This window comes from Cherax quadricarinatus, chromosome 77 (assembly GCF_038502225.1).
Source record: "Cherax quadricarinatus isolate ZL_2023a chromosome 77, ASM3850222v1, whole genome shotgun sequence".
NCBI classification, from domain to species: Eukaryota; Metazoa; Arthropoda; class Malacostraca; order Decapoda; family Parastacidae; genus Cherax; species Cherax quadricarinatus.
Window position 1 is genome coordinate 18,473,784 of NC_091368.1, and position 25,345 is coordinate 18,499,128.

At 39.9% G+C, this 25,345-nt stretch overlaps 1 protein-coding gene across 1 annotated transcript in view; it reads left to right on the top strand.

Moving 5' to 3' along the window:
- The first annotated feature begins 3,801 nt into the window (after nucleotides 1-3,801).
- The window catches only part of LOC128702061 (glutamate receptor ionotropic, delta-2-like), a 141,761-nt gene continuing 120,217 nt past the window's right edge, over nucleotides 3,802-25,345 (top strand). The window contains exons 1-4 of the mRNA XM_070101511.1: nucleotides 3,802-4,016; nucleotides 8,473-8,615; nucleotides 16,975-17,102; nucleotides 21,447-21,557. Coding sequence (XP_069957612.1) covers nucleotides 3,802-4,016; nucleotides 8,473-8,615; nucleotides 16,975-17,102; nucleotides 21,447-21,557 — 597 coding nt within the window. The remainder of the gene's footprint in view (nucleotides 4,017-8,472; nucleotides 8,616-16,974; nucleotides 17,103-21,446; nucleotides 21,558-25,345) is intronic.

A 25,345-nucleotide genomic window follows, 5' to 3' on the forward strand; every position in this document is an offset into this window, starting at 1 on the left:
AAATGTTTCAATCCTGGAACCTTGATCATTTCTAACACACTCAAGATAAAAAGGCAGTGTATATATAGGCGGAGAGTGAAGTATAAGTGACACATGGTGACTTTGAGGGATCACGTGTTTCTTGTGGTGGTGTTAGGTAGGTGGTGATTTACCTGATTCAGTATCATGTATGCTAATGTTTTTGTATTATGTGTTCTATGGTGTCGGTGACGGCTATTAGCGAGGCTTCTATGCATCGTCGGCGTCAAAGATCGTGTTCGGTGAGGGCAAGTTGTGCCTCATTCCCATTCATCAAATGTCCCATGGAGTCCCTGTGGGGACACACGCGTACCTTAAGTCATCCTTGTTGCTGGCATTTTATGTTCGTTCAGGCGGAGTGAAAGGTTTCTGACTGTATTCCCTACATATTTCCTGGGACAGTATCCTCAGTGGTGGTGACGACGGCCACTGTGGAAGTTAGAGGTGTGGAGCTACGTTTCATTGATGTTTTTATGGTGGAAACATTTATGTCGCTCTTAGTAAGAACCTGGTGAGTATTCCTGGCAACATCACCACACTGGTGCACTGTGAACCGCTCAGAGGACTGCTTGACGAGTCTGCAGTGCGAGGAAAAGGTTCATTAAATAAGAGTGAAAAACTGAATGAGTGGTGGAGGAAGTATGACTGTTCAGAAAGGGGGTATGTAAGCAGTTACCTTTACCCTCACCCCCCCCCCCTTCTCTACCGGGTGGGAGTCAACATGGGACCCTTGCTGACGGAGGAGCATCACTTGGCTTCCTGCTCTCACCAAGTCTCCTTGCTGCATGATTCAGGTCGCCCGACAGAGGCGGGATGAGAAGAGCAGCACAATCTGATGATATTCGGAAACTTGAGATTTCACTGTCTTAGGAACTTTGCTCTTCCTTCACTGTGGTTTGGATCTACACTTCTCCGTCATTACGAGAACTCTGCTGATCTACCACTCTGTACAGGTCAACGATCTCTTCAAAGCCATCATCTTGAAAACTCTGCTTTTTCTATTCCACCAGGACAAATCTGCTATTTCTACAACATTAGAATGTTGACGAACTTGGCTTGTCCCTTTTACCTCTTTTGCCGATCTCCAGTTGTCTACCACTTCCGGCAGCCAACTTCGTTAATTGAGCTGATGGCTGTGCACTTTCATAGGCGTTGTTACCTTCTGGTGCTGGACTTCACAATAGTCACCAACCACCTGTGACCTCACTACACTATCTCTAACTTCCTGTTACACTCCAGCTATTCCTGTGCCTTGCCATACCAACGGTAGATTCAGAAGAATATCATTCTGTACATATTAGGCTTCCTCCATTTATTTTTTTATATTTTTTCCATCAATTGCTTCAGTTAGGACGAGTTCATATTTGATTGTTTTATATTTTGAGAGATTTACTAATATTTAATAAAAAGTAGTTTATCTTATTTTGTTAAAATTTATTTTTCTGTTTTCTTTTTATAAGGAAGAGGATGGGGTTCCTTCAAATGCTCTTTGAGGGTCTGAAGGGCCCTGACTCCTTCATAACAATCCCGAATGAAGGAAGACGGAAACTGAAGATGTATGAAGGCTTTGTTTTATGTAGATGCATTCCCCTTCAAGGAAACAAGAGCTGGAGATGCCTGGAGTTTACCTGGAGAAGAGCTTTCAAGAAGAGCTTTCAAGAAGCCAATGAGAATAGGAGTTTATAAGATCCTTCTTATTGGTTGGTTTCCTTTACACTTTGAAGAAAAGTTTTCCACTTTCGGGAAACCTGCCCAGGAGGACGTCGAGGAAAAGAAGTTTGCCATCTTTTTAGAGTTCAAGTGAAAACTTTATTTATGGCTCGATAGCACTGATCTTTTGAGAAGGGCCTGGATACTGAATCATCTCGGATAGAAAATCAATATATCGTCAATATATCTTAGCCAGGAATCGGAGTTGGGAATGAGGGTGCTTAATTTCCCGGTCTCTAGATACTCAATGAAGAGGTTGGAAAGCGCAGCACCCAGCAGGCTGCCCATTACCATCCCAAAACTTTGTTTGTAGCAGTTGTCCTGATACTTGAAGAGGTTAAAATTAACAGAGATCCACTAGACCAGTGGATCTTAACCTGCGTTCGGTGAGTCAGTCTCAGGGGTTCGTCGGAGATCACACACACACACACACACACACACACACACACACACACACACACACACACAGTACTCACCTAATTGTACTCACCTAATTGTAGTTGCAGGGGACGAGACTCAGCTCCTGGCCCCGCCTCTTCACTGAACGCTACTAGGTCCTCTCTCTCCCTGCTCCATTAGCTTTATAATACCTCATCTTAAAGCTATGTATGGTTCCTGCCTCCACTACATCACTTGCCAGACTGTTCCACTTCCTGACCACTCTATTACCTGGAGTTTACCTGGAGACAGTTCCGGGGGTCAACGCCCCCGCGGCCCGGTCTGTGACCAGGCCTCCTGGTAGATCAGAGCCTGATCAACCAGGATGTTGCTGCTGGCTGCACGCAAACCAACGTACGAGCCACAGCCCGGCTGATCAGGAACTGACTTTAGGTGCTTGTCCAGTGCCAGCTTGAAGACTGCCAGGGGTCTGTTGGTAATCCCCCTATGACTGAAGAAATACTTCCTAACATCCCTATGACTCGCCTGAGTCTTCAACTTCCAAGAGTGACCCCTTGTTTCTGTGTCCCCTCTCTGGAACCTCTTCTCTCTGTCCACCTTGTCTATTCGACGCAGTATTTTGTATGTCGTTATCATGTCTCCTCTGTGTGTGTGTGTGTGTGTGTGTGTGTGTGTGTTCGTGTGTGTGTGTTCGTGAGTGTGTGTGTTCGTGTGTGTTTGTGTGTGTGTGTGTGTGTGTGTGTGTGTGGTTGTGTGTGTGTGTGTGTGGTGTGTGGTTGTGTGTTTTTTCGTGTGTGTGTGTGTACTCACCTAGTTGTACTCACCTAGTTGAGGTTGCGGGGGTCGAGTCCGAGCTCCTGGCCCCGCCTCTTCACTGATCGCTACTAGGTCACTCTCCCTGAGCCGTGAGCTTTATCATACCTCTGCTTAAAGCTATGTATGGATCCTGCCTCCACTACATCACTTCCCAAACTATTCCACTTACTGACTACTCTGTGGCTGAAGAAATACTTCCTAACATCCCTGTGATTCATCTGTGTCTTCAGCTTCCAACTGTGTCCCCTTGTTACTGTGTCCAATCTCTGGAACATCCTGTCTTTGTCCACCTTGTCAATTCCTCTCAGTATTTTGTATGTCGTTATCATGTCCCCCCTATCTCTCCTGTCCTCCAGTGTCGTCAGGTTGATTTCCCTTAACATCTCCTAGTAGGACATACCTCTTAGCTCTGGGACTAGTCTTGTTGCAAACCATTGCACTTTCTCTAGTTTCTTCACGTGCTTGGCTAGGTGTGGGTTCCAAACTGGTGCCGCATACTCCAATATGGGCCTAACGTACACAGTGTACAGGGTCCTGAATGATTCCTTATTAAGATGTCGGAATGCTGTTCTGAGGTTTGCTAGGCGCCCATATGCTGCAGCAGTTATTTGGTTGATGTGCGCTTCAGGAGATGTGCCTGGTGTTATACTCACCCCAAGATCTTTTTCCTTGAGTGAGGTTTGTAGTCTCTGACCCCCTAGACTGTACTCCGTCTGCGGTCTTCTTTGCCCTTCGTGTGTGTGTGTTTGTGTGTGTGTGTGTGTGTGTGTGTGTGTGTGTGTGTGTGTGTGTGTGTGTGTGTGTGTGTGTGTGTGTGTGTCCGTTCCGTTCACTCAACTAGTATGATTCGTGACTAGTATGATTCGTGAAGACGTGTCTCGAATCGGAGACATTTCTGCACCCGGGGAACTGAAGCAAGTAATTGCCATGCAGTTAGATAAGCTCGCAAAGTCTCTCGACGGATACTCTTCCACCAGAGAGCCATATCCAGCATGGGTGAGACAGCCGTTCACGTTCAGTGTTGCCACAGCAGATGTCAATGATGAATACCTCGATGAAATCATTGAACGCCAGTAGAGTCAGGTTCAACAGCAACTCTTCAGAACAACAACGCTCTCAACGTTTTGATGTCATCAAATCGTAGCGTTACCCTCTTATTGCTAAGAAAGCCCTTGAGATACTCACGCCGTTTGTTACAACGTATGTTTGCGAGCAATCCTTTTCCAGGATGGTAGACATCAACACGAAGGAAAGGAACAGACGTTATTGCGAAAATGATATGAGAGTGACACTTGCCAAGGTGAAGCTGCGCGTTTCTGAACTTGTCTCAGAAAGGCAACAGCAAAAGTCACATTGATTTGCAGTTTGGTTAAAATCATTTGTTGAAGAAATCATATTTCATTTTTCCAATTAAGAAGGTTCGGTGATTGCACGGATGAAACCTGCGAGGTTCAGTACCTCCAGCAAGATTAAGAACCACTGCACTAGACGATGAAATTCAGAAGAGGTAATGGGAGGTTGTGGTTATCGGTGAGCCTCCGTCTCAGAATATTTGTTTGCTCTAATATATCTGTTTGTGACTTGATAATGCCAACTTTGTGGGCGAAACGTAGTCAATAAAGGATCGCATTATACTGCGTTTTTATTCATTGTTCCATTTAAAACAATCTTCAACATTCTGTAATAAAGTCATAGATAAATCATCTAATTTTCTGACTTTCTGCATGTGAAACAATCATCAACATTTTATTATCACAGAATTCAAAACAATCATCATTGTTTCTTGCTCTCTACATTAAAAACAATTATCAACTTCGTCGAAGGAAATCATGCTTTTGTTTTTGACGTTCAGGTCTGAGAGAGGTCATCCGGGTGTATGAGTTGGGTCTAGAAGTACTGAGAAGCATTTGGCAGGATGGCCAGATAATGTGTGTGGTGAACTTCCTATGCTTATGTGTCTTAGGAAGGCCATCAAGACGTACTGATTTTGGTTGACCTGGTAAAATTTAAAGTATTTCCTCGCTTAGTTCTCATTTCCATAAAATGTTACGGGCATTTTGGTGCTCTGAAGTAACAGTGAGTCTGAAGAGTCTGGTATGTGATGACATCAGTGAAGAGGTTTTAAGTTTATAATTGTTGTCGACAGTGTTAAGTAACACCACACCTCCTTCTTAGTCAGAGGTGGTAATGATAATATCATCGTTGTTAGCTACTCCCCTGAGTGCATGGATGTATCTTCTGGGAATGACCGGTCATAAAGGCTCAGTAACCGCAGCAGTGGTAATTCATTCTACGAAACCTTTATGAAACTCGGAGTTCCCAAAAGACTGGTTCTTGGTTACCATGTCCAGGAGATGATGTTTCTATGTGATGCCAGTACTAAACTTGAGTCCCAGGCTGAAGGCTTCTTTCTCGATGACAGTTAGAGTGTAAGAAGATAAGTTATTTATGATTTCTGGGTGTCCCATTTCGCTTCAGTTGCTGTTTGAGCACAGGTCTTGTAGTTTTTGTGATAGCTTCAGTGTTCGTTAGCGGTTGTAGTTTGGGTGAGTATATATATTCTGCTGTTCATCAGTCAGGAGTGGGAAGTGAAGCACGAATCTGAGCAGCACGTTATGAGGCCTCGTTCTGAGAATACCGCATTTCATCGGCACGTAAACAACAGGAGAGGGTATCAAGATGTGGTGAATTGAGGAGGAGAGGACCTGGGTACCACCATGTCCAACCTTTTCACTTCAATTTCCATCTTTCTTCATCCGGAATTGCAGACTCAAATCACAAGCTATTTTCAATAAATCTCCCATGGAACAGCCCTATAAACACTTCATAGTGCTCCCATGTGATGTTGCCAAGAATACTCGCCTAGTACTTGCTAAGAATAACATAAATATTTCAACATTAACACATCAATTATCAAAGCCCTCACTATAAAACGCAGCCCCACACCTCTAACTTCCACAGCAGGTATCATCATCATCCCGTGAGGATCCTTACTTGACACTACGCAAGTTTGTACTGATGTGTTGAAAATACCAGCTAAAAGTTTGCTAAGTTCCTCCTTACATTCCTTTATAATCCTTGAGAACAGTCTATTAAGTTCAGGGGATTTATTAGGTTTTAATGTGTCTATTAGTCTTAGAACTATTGTATTACTGACTTTGTGCATATTTTCGTCCTGAGCTATATAATTTATTTCTGGAAATTCTGTAATATCTTCCTGAGTTAAACTGAGAGGAAGTGTTTAAACTTCTACACATTTTTTATCATTTTCAATGAGCTGGCCCAAGTAGCTTTTGAGTAGGCCTATCTTGTCCTTAATCTTAAAAGAAACCTTTTTGGATTAATTCCTTATGACTTCAATCTCAATCTCTTTTCGCTTTTCTTATTCTTATACATTTTTATTTTAATTTAAATAAATTGATTTCTTAAGTTCCCATCTCCACTTTTGATTCGCCTGTAAATGCGCCTCTTATGACCTATGAGATATTTTTATCCATTGTTTATCCATTAAGTAGTCTGGGCAGCTAGAACTATGCTTTAAAAAATGTCACATTAGCAGCGATCACCACCTACCTGACCCACATGATGAGGCTGGGTCAGGCTATACTAGTTCAACCCACCCAGGTAATTTCTCAGTTCCATGAAATCGGTCAGGGACATTCACTTAAGGTAATTCCATGATACATTGAAATTTAAATCAAAATTATTAATTAGTGATTCCTTTCTGGCAAGAACAAAGTCGAGCAAGTTATATTCTCTAGTTGGTTCTATCACAAACTGTTTTAAAAATCCATCTTGGATCGTATCAAAAACGTCGCTAGACTTAAGACTTCCTGTTAAATTTCTCCAATCAATTTGCGTAAAGTTAAAATCTCCCATTACCACAACATTTTCATATCTAGATGTCTTATAAATTTCGTCCCATAGAAATTTACTGTATTTCCTATCTAGGTTTAGTAGCCTTTAAATTACACCCAAAATTAGTTTTTCACGACTCTCGAGCAACTGCAACAAGTTAAATTATCTCTGACATACATCGCCACTCCACCACCCTTCTTGTTGACATTACCGGTGTGGAATACCTTGAATGTGTCATTCTATCTTTCAGGCTAACCCAGGTCATTCTTATAGCAATGATAGCTATGTTTCCTACACATGAAATTAGTCTTAGCTCATTTATTTTTTATCTAATGCTCCTACCATTAGTATAGTGAACTTTAAAGGAGCTTAGATACTTGTTTCTCTCTACTGTCTCTGTATGTTGACCCTTCCCATTGCATTTATTAGTAACTTTATGATTAACAATGTCTTTTAAACATATTCCTGAGGTATCCTGGTAACATTTGCTGCTTTCATCTCTGGTGTTGCAATTTGCTTTTTCCCCCCCACACACCCATACCTCTATTATGTATCAGTTTAAAGTCCTACACAATTCAGCAACGGCCTTCCTCAACAGTGTTGCTAATTAACAAAAAGGGCACAATACCGTAACTGGAACGATACACAAATAAACCGCACATAGACGAGAGGAGCTTACGACGACGTTTCGGTCCGACTTTGATTTTGTAAATGGTCCAAGTCGGATCGAAACGTCATCGTAAGCTCCTCTCTTCTATGTGCGGGTTATTTGTGTAGTATTGCTAATTCTACCACTCCTGCCCCTGGAGAGGTATTGAAATTGTCCCAGTTGCCAATGGATGAAATTGCAAGCTCCTAGCCAGCAATTTACACCAAATGACAACTCCTCTTTTAGGCATGATGCTACATATGACTGGGACCCCTCCCATAGTCATAATTGAATCTATAGCTGACCTAAATTTATCTAGCAGTTCTTGTATCCTGTGCCTCCCAATTTTATTTCCACCATCACTGAGGCAGATAATGGATTTGTTCCCATTACCTGTCATGGTATTATACAACCTGTTGACTCTATCACCAGTACCAACTCATGGGAAAAAACCTTCTTTTTCCTCTTCCTATCTTTGATACAGAAAGAACGGTCACTGGTCAATATATTTTATCTGAGAGTCACCGACCACAAGGATATTCCTACCTTTATGAGCAAGAAAGTTAATGGTACCTTTAACCTCACTGAACATTGCAGTACATTTATCCTGGAGAAAGAAGCAATTTCCTACCTTCAGATTCAGATGGTGCTCTATAACACTCGACACTAATTCCCCATTATTATAATCACAGCCTTAGAAACTTTTCAAATTCGTCTATTGCATTGAGCTCCATGTCCTCAAACACACATACTGTTTATATACACTAGATCCTCTGTCGCACTTCAAGGAATAAAACTGCTCCTTTTTCAATTTACTGATTGAATATTGTAGAAAAAAATGTTCACCAAAAGTTGATGAGTGGTAAATATTTTGTTGAGTAAACTGACACTCCCAAGACGATATTACTGCCTTTTTTTGTTTCTAGAGTATATTGGTTCCCGTCAAATTCTGTTGTATCAGTATAATAAAAGTTTTGACATATATGGTTTTCTTTTATTTAACTCTTGTAGTGTCTTCACAGAGTCAAGATGGCAGCGACTGTGATGCTGTTGATGCTGTGTTCTAGTGTTGCTGCATCAAGTCTCTTCAAGCTTCCCCAGTTTGATGGTGAGAAATGTGATCTCATGGTGTATGTGTTTCATTGTGGTTATGGCAGTATAATAGGTACTTTTATAACTTGATGTACCATTATTACTACTACTGCTATTACCATTTTAACTACCACTTCTACTACCACTTCTGCTGTAATTACCACTATCACTTCCACTACTACAGCTATTAAATCAACGTTTTCCACTACCATTTCTGTTCTACTACTACTACTACTACTACTCTCATCTTCCTGACCCATCCTCTGCTCATCTCCACCTTTTATCACTCAATGTGACTTGACAATGGTCCAGGACAGGCCGAGACGCAGTCATCAATTCCTTCTCAAAAGTGTGTGTGTATTTTGTGAATTAATTGTTATCTTAACTTTTATCTCTAAATTCTCTTATATATCATGTGTAAAGTCAGTACTGAAATTGTTTTATTTAGGTTAGGAAATGGGCAAGACTGAGGCTTTATAAATAAATATTACTCTACTAAATAATCCTCTGTTCAGTATCACAGAAGATATATTTTACTAATTACTATGTGAAAAAGACATTTCTACCAAGGTAGGAACCATTATGAGAATATGTTTCAGCCGCCACCAAGTCCAATACAAAGATCATGAACAAACCATTACACACACACACACACACACACACACACACACACACACACACACACACATATATATATATATATATATATATATATATATATATATATATATATATATTTACATATATATTTACATATATATTTATATATATATTTATACATATATATATATATATATATATATATATATATATATATATATATATTTATATATATATATTTACATGTATATGTATATGTATATATTTATATATATATATATATATATATATATATATATATATATATATATATATATATATATATATATATATTATATAATATATATAGGATGGGGTCCACCTCTGGTGTAAATTGTGGGACCCATAGCCTCGGAGAAGTGGATAAAAAGGCTTCAAGGAAGAATATTTGGATTTCTTCCTGAAGCCATTTGAATATTCCACTTCCCCTACCACCCCATCTTTTAAACTATTTTTTTTTTTACCAATAGGAATATTTTATTACATAATATGGCACAGAAGATTTAAGAGATACATTGTTGATATAAAGGTGGCATATACGGTACATGTTGTTACGTGTGTATCACCGATTATAAGGCGAAAATCTCATCCAGCTCCTCAGAGCTGGGGCGTGTGCCCAAAATGCAGCATGCATTACCCCTTTGAACAGCCGCGCTGAGCCGCTGGAACAGAAAACTAGCTGCCCTGGGATCCCTAGTTACCCTGATGAGTCTTTTTCCCAGCTCCTTAAGGAAATTAGATGCACTCTTTCCCCATGAGCCAAGGGTCTCTGAGCCTATGGGAACAAACATATAATGATGGGCAAGTTCTCCATATTTTCTAGACTTTTGGGACTCCCTAAAGCTGGCAGCTGCCCCTCCTTCCTCCCTGGTGTATTGGAGATAGGTATCAGCCAAGGTAGATGCACATGTATAGTCCCACACCACCTGCTTCCCATCTGTCCAGGCTTGAAGGGTGATACCATCTGGACGCTTCTGGCTGCCATCAGATCTGCATAGTTGGGGTGGCTCCCTTACTGCTGGGCATCCAGCTGTTGTGAGGCTCCTCCTGATAATGTTATTAACCTCCTCATGTCTTGCAATCTTTCCCTCGGATTTACGGCACACAAGACCATGGTACCCGAATCGGTCTGCTGCTTCACTGCCACAAATACACCTGTGTTCGGCGAGAATAGGGGCGGCAAGTCGAAGGGCAACACCGATGCGGATGGTCTGTGGGTCGAGGCGTGTGCCAAGGCTGGAGTTGGGAACAGCCAACAGAAAGTCCCCAGCATGAGGGGCTCTCACTGCCAGCAGGCGGGCTCTATCCTTCCCTGACACACTCTGAAGCATCGTTGAGGCTATATTTTCCACTATTGGACCATCCCAGTGCGATTGTTTGTAGTTGTTGGGGGGAGCAGGTCTGGTTTCTGAGCCCGTTAGATTATCCCAGATCATTGCTCCGTCAATGAATTTTTGGTCCTGGGCTCCAATCTTGTCCCTAAGATGTTCAGGGAGAATCGCTGCTACAAGCTCTCTGGATGCAATACACGAGGACAGAAAAGCAGGTAACGCAATCTGTGATGACTTGCGGACACCAATGCCTCCTAGTCTGACTGGAAGTGTAGCTTGGTTCCACTGCCCGTCTTCTAGAGTAAGGTTAAGTAGTTTCGTAAAAATCTGCCTCAGAATACTGTCATATTCGTGCAGTATAGGGTTATCATATGAAGGTGCACATCTTAGGAAATATGTCAACCTGGGCAGACTCAAGCACTTTGTGAGAAGGTACAAGGCATCGTGGGTGTCCAGATTGCCTATTCGTTGTTCCATTCTCCTTAACTCTTCCAATTTCTTCCTGAGAATTGTGTCAATGGCATTGCTTCCCAGAGGTGCTCCTAGCAAGACACTATTTGTGGGGGCAATGACTGCTGCTCCTGGTAGTTTTGATCTCACTGCATTTATCACTTCTTGACTGACTGAGATGATTTCACATTTGGATGGATTCAGGATGAGACCCATTTCCTGTCCCCGTGTCATTACCTGTGTAAGGTCATGTAGGAGGGACTCCTTTGTACCTGCTAGTGTGCCATCATCTAGGAACCAGATGTTTAGCTCGCTGGTCAGTCTGACTGTGATTTCCCTAACTGCAATACAGAAGAGAAATGGTGCAAGAGGATCTCCTTGTTGGACACCCTCCGATGATGTGATTTCATGCTCTCCAAAGAGAAGCATTGATTCCTTGCTATACCCAGCTGAAACAAAAGGGAAGAGACCAGGGAAATGTTCTTGTACTGCTGCTAATACCACGTCTCTTTTCAGGAGATTGAACGCATTCTTGAAATCTAATTTTACCACTGCATTGTCCTCAGGCAGGTTGTTGATATATGCCCTTGTTGCATGAACCGCTGCTTCACTTCCTTGAGAGACCCCAAAGCCAAGCTGGTTTGGTTGAAGCATCATGGCTGCCTGTGCACGAATACTTCGGACAGCAGCTTTGGATACGAGGCGGCGTAACGTGTTGCCTACTGCAATTGGCCGAATTCCTCCATCCTTCTTTTTAAGTGCACAAAGTGTTGCACCAAAAAAGAAAGGTCTAATTTCATCAGGAATCAGACCAGCCAAGGAATTGTTGACGAACCTTGTGATCTCTGAAAGCAGTGTCTCTGCAATTTCCCCAATAACTGGATTAACCATTTCCTTTAAATGCTGTGGCCTTATTCCAGTGTAACCCCCAGCAGAGCCAGATGGGAACGACATTATTGCTTTGTAAATGTCTGAGTCTTCCACAATCAATGGTTCCATAGTGGGGACAGAGGTGTTGGAACTGTTGGTGCCACTGGTTTCCCTGGCAGGGTGTTTTCCTCTAAGTGCTTCAGCCGTGTCAGCATCCCTGGGAGCAACTGTATCTTCACTGGTAATAATTCTGATTGCCCCCACTGTGTTGCCCTCTTCAATTTTCTTGCTCACCTGGACTCTGACTTTTTCACTGTCAGTAGAGTGAGTGGGGGTTCTGCCTCTCCCTTTTTTGTGTTGACGGGGAAGGTGAATGAGGTTATCAACTCTAGGAAAATCTCTTAAGGATTTAATTATCATTGAAGCTAGCCTCTTTCCCCTTCTTTCCGGCACAGCTAAGCAGACATTGCCAAAAAGTAGCAAGTTGTGCCATGCCTTGATGGTTGGTGGAGCATTTAAGATAGTGGAACCATCGTTTACTTTTTTCAGGAGGTCTGTAAGTTTCCCAGCTGCGTGTGGACGGGCTGCTTTGGGAATATGTGTGAGTGTCCTCGTACCTGTTGCTTTGATTGCTTCCAAGAGATTGTCTGATGAGATAAAATCTGTTGGAGTGGGTTCAGGTGCCTGAGGTGGCTCTGGATCATCACTTTCCACAGGAGGACATCCTGAACCAGGGCAACTACCGTGTTTGCGGAGGAAACCATTCGAGTTGAGACAACGAAGCTGTAAGCATGACCGACACTTGCCTCTCCTAGTATTGCCAGCCGTGCCATTTCCCTGGCTGCTTGCTTCCTCCTGGTTGGCATCCATCTGCTAGACTAGACAATAGGAGTGGAATATGACATGCTGGGTGGGTATGGTGCGTGGAAGGTAGTGAACTTGACCGTGGTGGCCTGGTGGAGTTTGAGGGGCCGGGAGGGGAAGGGGAAAACTTCCCTTGGAATTAGGTGGGGGAGGCGCAGGTTGAGTGGGGTTATCCCGGGGAGTACAATACACATGGACTTGCACACTATATATTGTTCACACTGTCTTACAATACACATAACTTTATTTGTTTCCCCTGTACACTATGAACAATGTGGGTATGGGCACTGCTGAACCAATGTGTTCACTCACCATCTAGTTACACATCCCACCTCTTCCACCCACCCCCGTGAAGTGGGGGTGGATGCACTGACTGGTCACTCCCTCGTTAACATTAATTTCACATTGTTTTTCCATAACATAAGCCTTTAAAAAGCCCATGCATCGACACAATCATTTCCACGTTAACTGGAAGCATGGTGCATGGTGCATGGTGCTGGATATAGATGTTTTTATAAGAGCTTTTCGAGGTTTGTATGTACGATAATCTTGGCCGGTACTCATAAACAGTGTAGGCCTTGTACTCCCCCACACCTCCACTGGCCGTCTTCCTCACTACCACCACCACTCACCAACATTCACAAACTGCACAACATTTCCACAATTTACCTTGAAACGGTGCTTTGAAATGTCTTCTCGCTTCACTGGAATCTTCCCAGAGTATTCACAATAAGTCCTGTTGAGTCTTAACCTGGTCAGCCTCGTTGATCCGGACTTATAATTGAAAATCCCGCAGCTAGCCCGCCACACGTCTTGCCAGCGCCAGCGCATGGCACTATATATATATTATATATAATATATATATATATATATATATATATATATATATATATATATATATATATATATATATATATATATATATATATATATATATATATATATATATATATATTATATATATATATATATATATATATATATATATATATATATATATATATATATATATATATATATATATATATATATATATATATATATATATATATATATATATATATATATATATATATATATATATATATATATATATATATATATATATATATATATATATATATATATATATATATATATATATTATATTTTATTTTTATTATCACACCGGCCGATTCCCACCAAGGCAGGGTGGCCCGAAAAAGAAAAACTTTCACCATCATTCACTCCATCACTGTCTTGCCAGAAGGGTGCTTTACACTACAGTTTTTAAACTGCAACATTAACACCCCTCCTTCATATATATATATATATATATATATATATATATATATATATATATATATATATATATATATATATATATATATATATATATATATATATATATATATATATATATATATATATATTATATAATATATATGTATATATATATTATATATATGTATATATATTATATATAATATATATGTATATATATATATATATATATATATATATATATATATATATATATATATATATATATATATATATATATATATATATATATATATATATATATATATATATATATATATATATATATATATATATATATATATATATATATATATATATATATATATATATATATATATATATATATATATATATATATATATGTCGTGCCGAATATGTAAAACTGGTCAATTAGCAAGAACTCGTTTAAAATTAAGTCGTTTCTGAAATTTTCTCTTATACGTTTAAAGATATATTTTTTTCATTAATGTTAATATAAAAATTTATAATTTTGCACCAAAAGAATCTTAGAAAACTTACCTAACCTTAGTACAACAAGAGCAATTTATTTTAGCTTAACCCAGCTAAATATATTTTAAATACGTTTACAATAATTTAGTACTAAACAAACACAATCAAATATATTTTTTTCGTTAGGTTCAGAATGATTTTGGCGAAATTATTGCATACACAAATTTTCACTTGTCCTATATGGCAAGATGAGCGTTGCTATTTAAGCCAAGATCGCAAGTTCTGCCTATTCGGCACGACATATATATATATATATATATATATATATATATATATATATATATATATATATATATATATATATATATCAGGTATGGGAAGAGTGGTGGCAGTCTGGCATAGGATTATGTCACTTTGTTGCAGTATTTTAATTGTTTAACATTAAGCTTACTAAAGCAATGAATTTTCTTTACCTAACGCAGTTTGCAGAACTGCAATAGATGAAAAAAATTAGTTTAGATTAAAATATTACTTCAGGTTCTAAGTACCGTCGTCCATCCGACAAGTTTATGTCGTCATACTCGTTGATTTATGAATAAAATTCAAATGTTTCAATTGGTGACTGTACAAACGCAGAGGTTTGGTTAATTAGTACATAAAGCTGTCATCCTTCTTAGCCATCTTATACAAGTGGCTACTGTATGGAAAACCTCCTGATAATAGTGTCAAATGAGTCGACCCTTCAATATAATTCATCTGAGAATAGTAGTGTAAACAAAGCCTCCCGTACCTCAGTGTTCTGCGTAAACACTGGGATAATTATCTGGAAAAGTGTATCGTAAACCAACCTTCAGTTTTGTTGTGAGAGTAAGTACAGTGTGTCGCCCTGAAGACCTCAAAGACGAGTGTATGTAATACACCCGGTACAGTATGTCGCCCTGAGGACCTCAAAGACGAGTGTGTATAATACACCCGGTACAGTATGTCGCCCTGAGGACCTCAAAGACGAGTGTATATAATACACCCGGTACAGTATGTCTCCCTGAGGACCTCAAAGACGAGTGTGTATAATACACCCGGTACAGTATGTCGCCCTGAGGACCTCAAAGACGAGTGTATATAATACACCCGGTACAGTATGTCGCCCTGAGGACCTCAAAGACGAGTGTATATAATACACCCGGTACAGTATGTCGCCCTGAGGACCTCAAAGACGAGTGTATATAATACACCCGGTACAGTATGTCGCCCTGAGGACCTCAAAGACGAGTGTATATAATACACCCGGTACAGTATGTCGACCTGAGGACCTCAAAGACGAGTGTATATAATACACCCGGTATTCACTAAGACTCACTGTCTTTTTCATTCAATTAATGACTACAAAAGAAGTACGTTTTGCATCATCAGTACACCAGACACAAGTGTCCCACACACAGGTTCATTATTCTGCCCAACAGTGAATTACTTTCCAATATAACCAGCGTTCACTTCTAAGACAAACTTTGAGTTGTTATAGATACCAACTCTGCCATTAAAAATTTCCCAAGAAAGAGAAATGTAAGATTAACTGAAACTATTAGAGTTTATAATATCGTGATAGACGCAAGAAAGTTTACACCAGGAAGATGTCAAAAATTTTTGGAACTCATTTCTGAACATATACTGCAGGATGTACAACATATACTGCAGGATGTACAACATATACTGCAGGATGTACAACATAGAAAACTCTATCTATACACTGAAATAATATTAATCATCTTATGAAACAGAGCGATACTTCGATGATCAGTAAGTAGAAAGATTTTTCAGTAGTGATAGTTCTTGGAATCTGTTTTAATTATGAATTCCAATATAGTTATACAAATCTCTGATATTTTCAGCATGTCTAGAGCATCTCCAGGTTAATCTTAAGCCATCAAGAGACTGATAACAAGTGACAGTAACCTATGCTGATTCTGCTATATTCTATATTAGTCTTTGTTCAAGGCTAGACTTATCCTCATTAAGGCTGCCATATATTTCACTTGTTTCATTCATATTTGGCCTCTTTTGTGGCTTTGAACTTCTTTCGATATCATTGTTGAGAGTTTTTTATGCCCATCATGAATAACAAAAAAAGGCACAATATCGTGACTGGAACGATACACAAATAACCCGCACATAAAATAGAGAAGCTTACGACGACGTTTCGGTCTGACTTGGACCGAGTGTGACTTTGTCAATGGTCCAAGTCGGACCGAAACGTCGTCGTAAGCTTCTCTCTTTTATGTGCGGGTTATTTGTGTATGCCCATCATATAAATAACATTTCTCAGAGATGAAAATTTTTAGCAAATAACTGAGTTACGGTCCTTATAGACATACTGACATAACAGTTCATGTTAAAACACTTGACAGTGGCTCTGAATATTTCAGCAACATTTTTTGCAAAAAATGACTAAGATTAGTCTGGAAGTGTCGTATGCCCATCATAAAACTTTAAGCTTATAAATCATTGATAAACTTTATTACTTGACAGACAGCAACAAGGTGTTATCCCTGGCACGGGAGGCCATACATGATATACTGGCAACAACAACATCCTTTGTCTATGGCACTCTTATTTACCTCACAGACGGCAACACTTCTGCCAGTACTCTTTTTACGGTGCGTCAAACTTATTTACTTGATTTAATTAAGTCCAGATAAAGAGCATTTTTTCCCAGAACTTTCAATATTAATCAATTACACTACTCAGTATATTCGAGTAAGTAATGGGCATTAACTCCTGTAATAGCAGATATCCATGGCGAATGATAAGAAAGAGATGATTGCGGATGTTATGAAAGAGAAGAATCTGGATGTCCTGGCTTTAAGTGAAACAAAGCTGAAGGGGGTGGGAGAGTTTCAGTGGAGAGATATAAATGGGACTAGGACAGGGGTTTGAAATAGAGTTAGAGCTAAAGAAGAAGTAGCAATAATGTTGAAGGATAAGCTATGGCATGAAAAGAGGGAGTATAAATGTATTAAATCAAGAATTATGTGGAGTAAAATAAAGGTTGAATGTGAAAAGTGGGTTATAGTAAGCGTATATGTACCTGGAGAAGAAAGAAGTGTAGAGGAGAGAGAGATATTTTGGGAAATGTTGAGTGAATGCGTGGGGAGTTTTGAACCAAGTGTTAGAGTAATGGTGGTTGGGGATTTTAATGCTAAAGTGGGCAAAAATGTTGTTGAGGGAGTAGTAGGTAAATTTGGGGTTCCAGGGGTAAATGAAAATGGGGAGCCTTTAATTGAGGTATGTGTAGGAAGAGGTTTGGTAATAAGTAATACATATTTTATGAAAAAGAGGATAAATAAATATACAAGGTATGATATAGCACGTAATGAAAGTAGTTTGTTAGATTATGTATTGGTGGATTAAAAGGTTGATGAGTAGCCTCCAGGATGTACATGATTATAGAGGGGCAACTGATATATCAGATCATTATTTAGTTGTAACTACAGTTAGAGTAAGAGGTAGATGGAGAAAGAAGAAAATGGCAACAACAAACAAGAGGGAGGTGAAAGTGTATAAACTAAGGGAGGAGGAAGTTCGGGTGAGATATAAGCAACAATTGGCAGAAAGGTGGGCTGGTGCAAGTATAAGTAGTGGGGGGTTGAAGAGGGTTGGAATATTTTTAAAAATGCAGTAGTAGAATGTGGGGCAGAAGTTTGTGGTTATAGGAGGGTGGGTGCAGGAGGAAAGAGGAGTGATTGGTGGATTGATGAAGTAAAGGGTGTGATAAAAGAGAAAAGGGTAGCTTAAGAGAGGGTTTTACAAAGCAGAAGTGTTATAAGAAGAGTAGAGTATATGGAGAGTAAAAGAAAGGTGAAGAGAGTGGTGAGAGAGTGCAAAAGGAGAGCAGATGATAGAGTGGGAGAGGTACTGTCAAAAAATTTTAATGAAAATAAGAAAAAAATTTGGAGTGAGTTCAACAAGTTAAGAAAGCCTAGGGAACAAATGGATTTGTCAGTTAAAAAAAGAGTAGGAGAGTTAGCAGATGGGGAGATGGAGGTATTGGGTAGATGGCGAGAATATTTTGAGGAACTTTTAAATGTCGACGAAGAAAGGGAAGAGGTAATTTCATGCACTGGCCAGGGAGGTATACCATCTTTTAGGAGTGAAGAAGAGCAGGATGTGAATGTGGGGGAGGTGCGTGAGGCATTACGTAGAATGAAAGGGGGTAAAGCAGCTGGAACTGGCGGGATCATGACAGAAATGTTAAAAGCAGGGGGGAATATAGTGTTGGAGTGGTTGGTATTTTTGTTTAATAAATGTATGAAAGAGGGGAAGGTACCTAGAGATTGGCAGAGAGCATGTATAGCCCGTTTATATAAAGGGAAGGGGGACAAAAGAGATTGCAAATATTATAGAGGAATTAGTTTACTGAGTAAACCAGGAAAAGTGTACAGTAGGGTTATTATTGAAAGAATTGGAGGTAAGACAGAATGTAGGATTGCGGATGAGCAAGGAGGTTTCAGAGTGGGTAGGGGATGTGTGAATCAAGTGTTTACATTGAAGAATATATGTGAACAGTATTTAGATAAAGGTGTATGGAAGAAGTGAATGTTTTCAGATATTTGGAAGTTGACGTGTCAGCAGATGGATTTATGAAGGATGAGGTTAATCATAGAATTGATGAAGAAAAAAAGGTGAGTGGTGCATTGAGGTATATGTGGAGACAAAAAACGTTATCTATAGAGGCAAAGAAGGGAATGTATGAAAGTGTAGTGGTACCAACACTCTTATATGGCTGTGAAGCTTGGGTTGTAAATGCTGCAGCGAGGAGGCGGTTGGAGGCAGTGGAGATGTCCTGTCGAAGGGCAATGTGTGGTGTAAATATTATGCAGAAAATTCGGAGTGTGGAAATTAGGTGTGGAGTTAATAAAAGTATTAGTCAGAAGGCTGAATAGGGGTTGTTGAGGTGGTTTGGTCATTTAGAGAGAATTGATCAAAGTAGAATGACATGGAGAGCGTATAAACCTGTAGGGGAAGGATGGGGGGTAGGGGTCATCCTCGAAAGGGTTGGAGGGAGGGGGTAAAGGAGGTTTTGTGGGCGAGGGGCTTGGATTTCCAGCAGGCGTGCGTGAGCGTGTTAGATAGGAGTGAATGGAGACGAATGGTATTTGGGACAGTAGCTTGTCATGACAAACAAGACCTGAGTCAGGAAACACTTGTTGTGTTTCCTGAGGATTCTTACCTAACCTAACCAAAGAGGGAAATACCTAAAGTGTATCTTAGACATGCTTATCATTGGTTATATATAATTACTTAAGAATGTCTAATCATATCGTCGTCAGACTTTCACTACTTGTTTATCATAATAAAACAAAACTGAGTTTTGGTATTGGACAACATCAAAATTTGATATTTTATTACCTTTCTGGGGGGAATAGGAACTGTACATAGGAGCTGCTCCTATGTACACTATTATTCTTCGTATCAAGATAGTTAAAATGTCTGTTTTCTCATCAATGTTCTTGAGAGCTTTACGTATTTGTAGTACAGAGTTCATAGATGAAGAAATATCCAAAATACCCAAGAAAGGTAATTGATAAATCTTTTAAAGTTGCTAGAAATTCTTTTTACAATCCAAAAAGGAACAACCAATCTTATTCAACTAAAAATATGTTGGTTCTCCGTTACCATGAAAACTTGGTTGATATGCCTTCTCTTCATAAGATTTTTAATATCAAAGTTGCATTTAAAAATCTTGATACAATTAAAATACTTTTAATAAAGAATTCCCCCCAAAATGCTGATGGATGTGTCTATAAGATTCCTTGTCAATTTTGCGATAAAGTTCATTATGGTCAAACTGGTAAAAATCTCGAACTAAGATGAAAACAACATGAATATAGCATTAGAACTGCACAAGATTCCAATGCTCTATTTATTCATGTGAGAGATTTTAACCATCCAATCGATTTTCAAAAAGTTGAGAAAGTTGTATCAAGCAAGTCCATGATCGACAGGAATATAACTGAATCTTGTTTCAAAAAAGCAGTTTGACAATGATATGAATATTTCCTTTGGTTTATATAAACTAGATCCACTTATAATTAATAGAATTTGGGAAGAATTTAATAATACATTGGACAAATAATAAATCTTAATTCTTGGGTAGACTAGTTTGTTTGTGGGTTGCTGTGAAGGACCTGTCTAGTTGGGCCAGCGGGCCTGCTGCAATGTTCTCTTTCTTATGAGTCGCATGTCAGGTGTTGCTTTGGTGTGAGATGTGACGGTGAGGTGTGGTCTAGACCCTTTATATGCCTTCCTTTGATGCATTACTTTTATTGTTCCTTGATAATGTGAGTAGTCACGGAAGCACTTGGAATTTCATTATTCTTTCACAGTGGTTATTTTGCATATTTTAAAATCACCTGTTTACTGTGATCTTATTGCATATATATATATATATATATATGAAATTCCAAGCGCTTTCGTGACTACTCACATTGTCAAGGAATTATGAAAGTAATACATCAAAGGAAGGCAATTAAAGGGCTTAGACTACACCTCACAGTCAGCTCCCACAACAAAGAAACACCTGACGCGCGACAATACTGGACTCATAAGAAAAGAGGAACACTGCAGTAGGTCCGCTGGTCCAACTAGACAGGTCCTCACGACATCCCACTAACAAATTATTCTACCCAAGAAATAAGTTTTATTATTTGTTCAATTAAACTCTAACCAAATTTTATTAATTATAAATGAATCTAATTTATATAAACCTAAGGAAATATTCATATTATTTTCAAAACTGCTTTTTATGAAACAAGATTCAATTATATTATATTGCTACACACCTTGCTCTCTGATACAATATCTCCACTGTTTCCAACTTGCTTCTCGCTGCAACATATATTTCTTTTGTTTACTGCTTCCATGCACACCATTCTTTATCCAAGGAACGCTTGGGATAATAATGTTTTGATAATAATGTTTTTGTATGTGTATTGGTTCAGGAGATAGAACATCTGGACTCTTCCTGGGCAGTTGGAGTTATGGAAGTGAAGAACAGTGATGGTACAACCATGCCGTCGACACTACGCCAGGTGATCAGTGAGGCTCGGAAGGTAGGCTGCTGCATTAAAAACAATTGTATTAACTTTTAAAGTGAATATAAAAATGTGGTCCACCTAACTCACCTAATTGTGGTTGCAGGGGTCGAGACTCAGCTCCTGGCCCCGCCTCTTCACTGACCGCTACTGGGTCCTCCCTCTCCCTGCTCCATGAGCTTTATCATACCTCGTCTTAAAACTACGTATAGTTCCTGCCTCTAGTGCAATTGTGGGGAACCTTAACCTGGGAGAATTATTATTATTATAATCAAGGGGGAAGCGCTAAACCCGGAAGATTATACAGCGCCTGGGGGGGGGATGTGGAAGGCATTCAGGCTTAATTCGGGGAACTGGAGCACAGATCCAATTCCCTAAATCAAGAGCCCCTCACCAACATCAAGGAGCCTTCCTTGAGGGGAACCTGGGAGAAGCAGATGAAATTTTTTTTTTTTTTTTTTTTTTTTTTTTTTTTTTTTTTTTTTTTTTTTTTTTGAGGAAACATTTCTGGACTTCTTCAAGAAGCCATTTGAATATTCCTCCTCCCCTACCACCCCATCTTTACTTATTTCACCAACAAGTATATTTTATTATGTAATATGACACAAGAAGGTTTAAAATGTTACTGACGGTACACAGAGAACATATACAATACATGTACATGAGGTTTGAGGGCTACATTACAAGTACATATTATTATGTATTTGTCAAGAATTACTTAACAAAAATCTAATCCAGCTCCTCGCAGCTGCGATGCGCGCCCAGGATACAACAGGTATTACCCCTCTGAACTGCAGCATTGAGTCTCTGGTACATAAAGCTAGCTGGTCTGGGATCCCTAGTTACCCTGTGAAGTTTTTTTTGCCTGGCACCTTAAGGAACTTACATTCACTCTTATCCGTGGGCCTTTGGTCTCTGAGATTGTGGGTGCAAACATATAGAGGTGGGTAAGTTCACAATATTTTCAGGACTTCTGTAGCTCCTTGAAGCTGGCAGCAGCAGCCCCCCCCCCCCTGCTGAAGTGGAGATAGGTATCGTCTGCATGCCGTCTGTTCAGGTTTGCAGGGTAATCCGATCTAAACACATTTGGTTGCAGTTAGATTTATACAGCTGGGGTGGATCCCTTATTACTGGGCATCCGGCTGTTTCAAGGCTCCTCTTGATGTTATTAACCTCTTGCCATCTTGCACTCTTTCTCTCTGACTTATTGTAAACAAGACTAATTAGGACTGACACCATGCTAGAAGAGCTCTGTCCTTTCCCCACACTCATTGAAGCATTGTCGAGACTATGTTCGCCACTACTTGGCCACCGCAGTTATTATTTATAGTTGTAGAAGTTCAATGGAAGTCAAACAAGAAGACAGTAAAGCAGGAAGTGCATTTATGATCCTTACGGACACTAATACCAGCTATTCTGACTGAAAGAGTAACTCTGTCTCACTGTCCCTCCTTGACACTCGTAATACTAAAGGACATAAAAATTCTTAGAAATGTAATAAAGACTGAAATTTATAAATACTTTTAACGAAAATATTAAACAAAATGGCAAAGTTTGCTTTGTATCATTTAGCTTTTCTACAGGCAAGGAATGGCTTAAATGTCGATCATGATCTATCAATAGAACCCAGATTAATTTCTAGTAGATCACAGGATCTGAAGTAACTAAAAAATACTGAGAATCTTTAGGATCAAATTTAATGATATATGCGTGCGTGCACACACACACATACACACTGCAACCACAAATAGGTGAGTAGAAATAGGTGAGTACACACACACACACACACACACACACACACACAAGAAGAATGGATGGAAGAGCAATGTACAAGGATGGAACAAGAGTGGGAGAGCAAACTAGGTGATCTTTCAGTAAAAATGGAAAAGAGAATGGAGGCAGAGAGGAAGAAATTGGAGTCGCAAGCTGAAGCTGCAGAAGCCAGGATACAGCCCTTGAATATGAGGTAAATAGAATAAATTCAGTAACAGGGCTATTGTACATAGGAGATTTGGCATCTGAAGCAGGTATACCCCTACTGAACGAGGAGCCCAACAGAATGGAAAGAAGGAGATAAGACTTATGCTAAGGCCCTGTCAGTCCACCGAGCAGGGCCAAGAAATGAAGGGGGAGAGCTGTTGGGAGCAGGGATAGCAGTAAGTGAGGGGAGAGAAGGTGACAAGTACCATGCAGACGCACAACCATGCCACCAAGAGATACAGGAAAAAAATAAGGAAGACAATGGCCATGTACAAATGGGACCCAGAGACACAGAGGGAGAGGCAATAGGAGGAGGAGAGGGAGAAGTCAGTGTTTATTCATAGGCTTCATGAGAGTGAGTTTAGGACACACAATGAAAGATGGCAGAGAGAAAAGCAGGAGATTGAAAACATCAAAGAAATAGGTGAGGAGAGACATGAATGAATTACTGAATTTTCAGAGAATAGGGAGTACTTGAAAGGGAGAAATCAGCCAGCCAGAATGATTTTCAAGACAGAAATGGTGCAGAAAATGATCCTACAAGAGAAACTACGGCTGAAGAAATCAACATACAAGAGGGTGTTCCTAGACCGAGACGGAACAAGAACAGATTGACAGCAGCTGAGAGGACACAGAAATGAAAGGGGCTAGGAAGAGAGACAAGGACAGATTCAGCAGAGGACAACCAGTGCTGGGTAGAACAACAAGTGCAAGCACACACAGAAATACCCCCAGAACCCCACTGCCAAACATCCTATCTCAACACAACCCACAATCCACACTTACAGTCCCCATCCCACACTATGCTGTAGAATCCCACAGCACACTGCCAGGTCCCCGGCCCCCACAGACCCCATAGAACACAGTGTTGGGGAGGAAACTGAAGGTATGGTACACCAATGCTGATGTCATAATGAATAAATGGGAGTGGCACAAAAGAGTCAGAGGCATCACCAGACATTATAAATCTTACAGAAACCAAGCTCACAGGAATGATAACAGATGCCATCTTTCCAAAGGGACATCAAATTCTGAGGAAAGACAGAGGGAACACAGGGAGAAGAGGAGTGGCACTGCTCATCAAAAACCAATTGGGATTTTGAGCATAAGAACATAAGAACAAAGGAACACTGCAGCAGGCATACTGGCCCATGCGAGGCAGGTCCAAGTCTCCTACCGGCTTAAGCCAATCCACCTAACCTAGTCAGGCTGGTCACATTGACTTAAGGGAGGAACATGGCAACCGACCTGGTAGCACAAGCTAATCAGGTCCAACTCACACCCACCCACACCCACTCATGTATTTATCCAACCTATTTTTAAACCTACACAACGTTCTGGCCTCTATAACTGTACTTGGGAGTTTGTTCCACTCATCCACAACTCTATTACCAAACCAGTACGTTCCTATATCTTTCCTGAATCTGAATTTTTCCAACTTAAAACCATTGCTGCGAGTCCTGTCTAGGCTGGATATTTTCAGGACACTATTTACATCCCCTTTATTTATTCCTGTCTTTCATTTATACACCTCAATCATATCCCCCCCTAATTCTACGTCTTTCTAGAGAGTGCAGATTCAGGGCCCTTAGTCTATCCTCATAGGGAAGGTTTCTGATACATGGGATAAACTTTGTCATCCTCCTTTGTACATTTTCCAGAGCATTTATGTCCATTCTGTAATACGGTGACCAAAACTGTGCAGCATAATCTAAATGAGGCCTAACCAAGGATGTATAGAGTTGAAGAACAACCTGAGGACTCCTATTATTTATGCTTCTTGAAATGAAGCCAAGGATTCTATTAGCTTTATTGCGAACACTTAT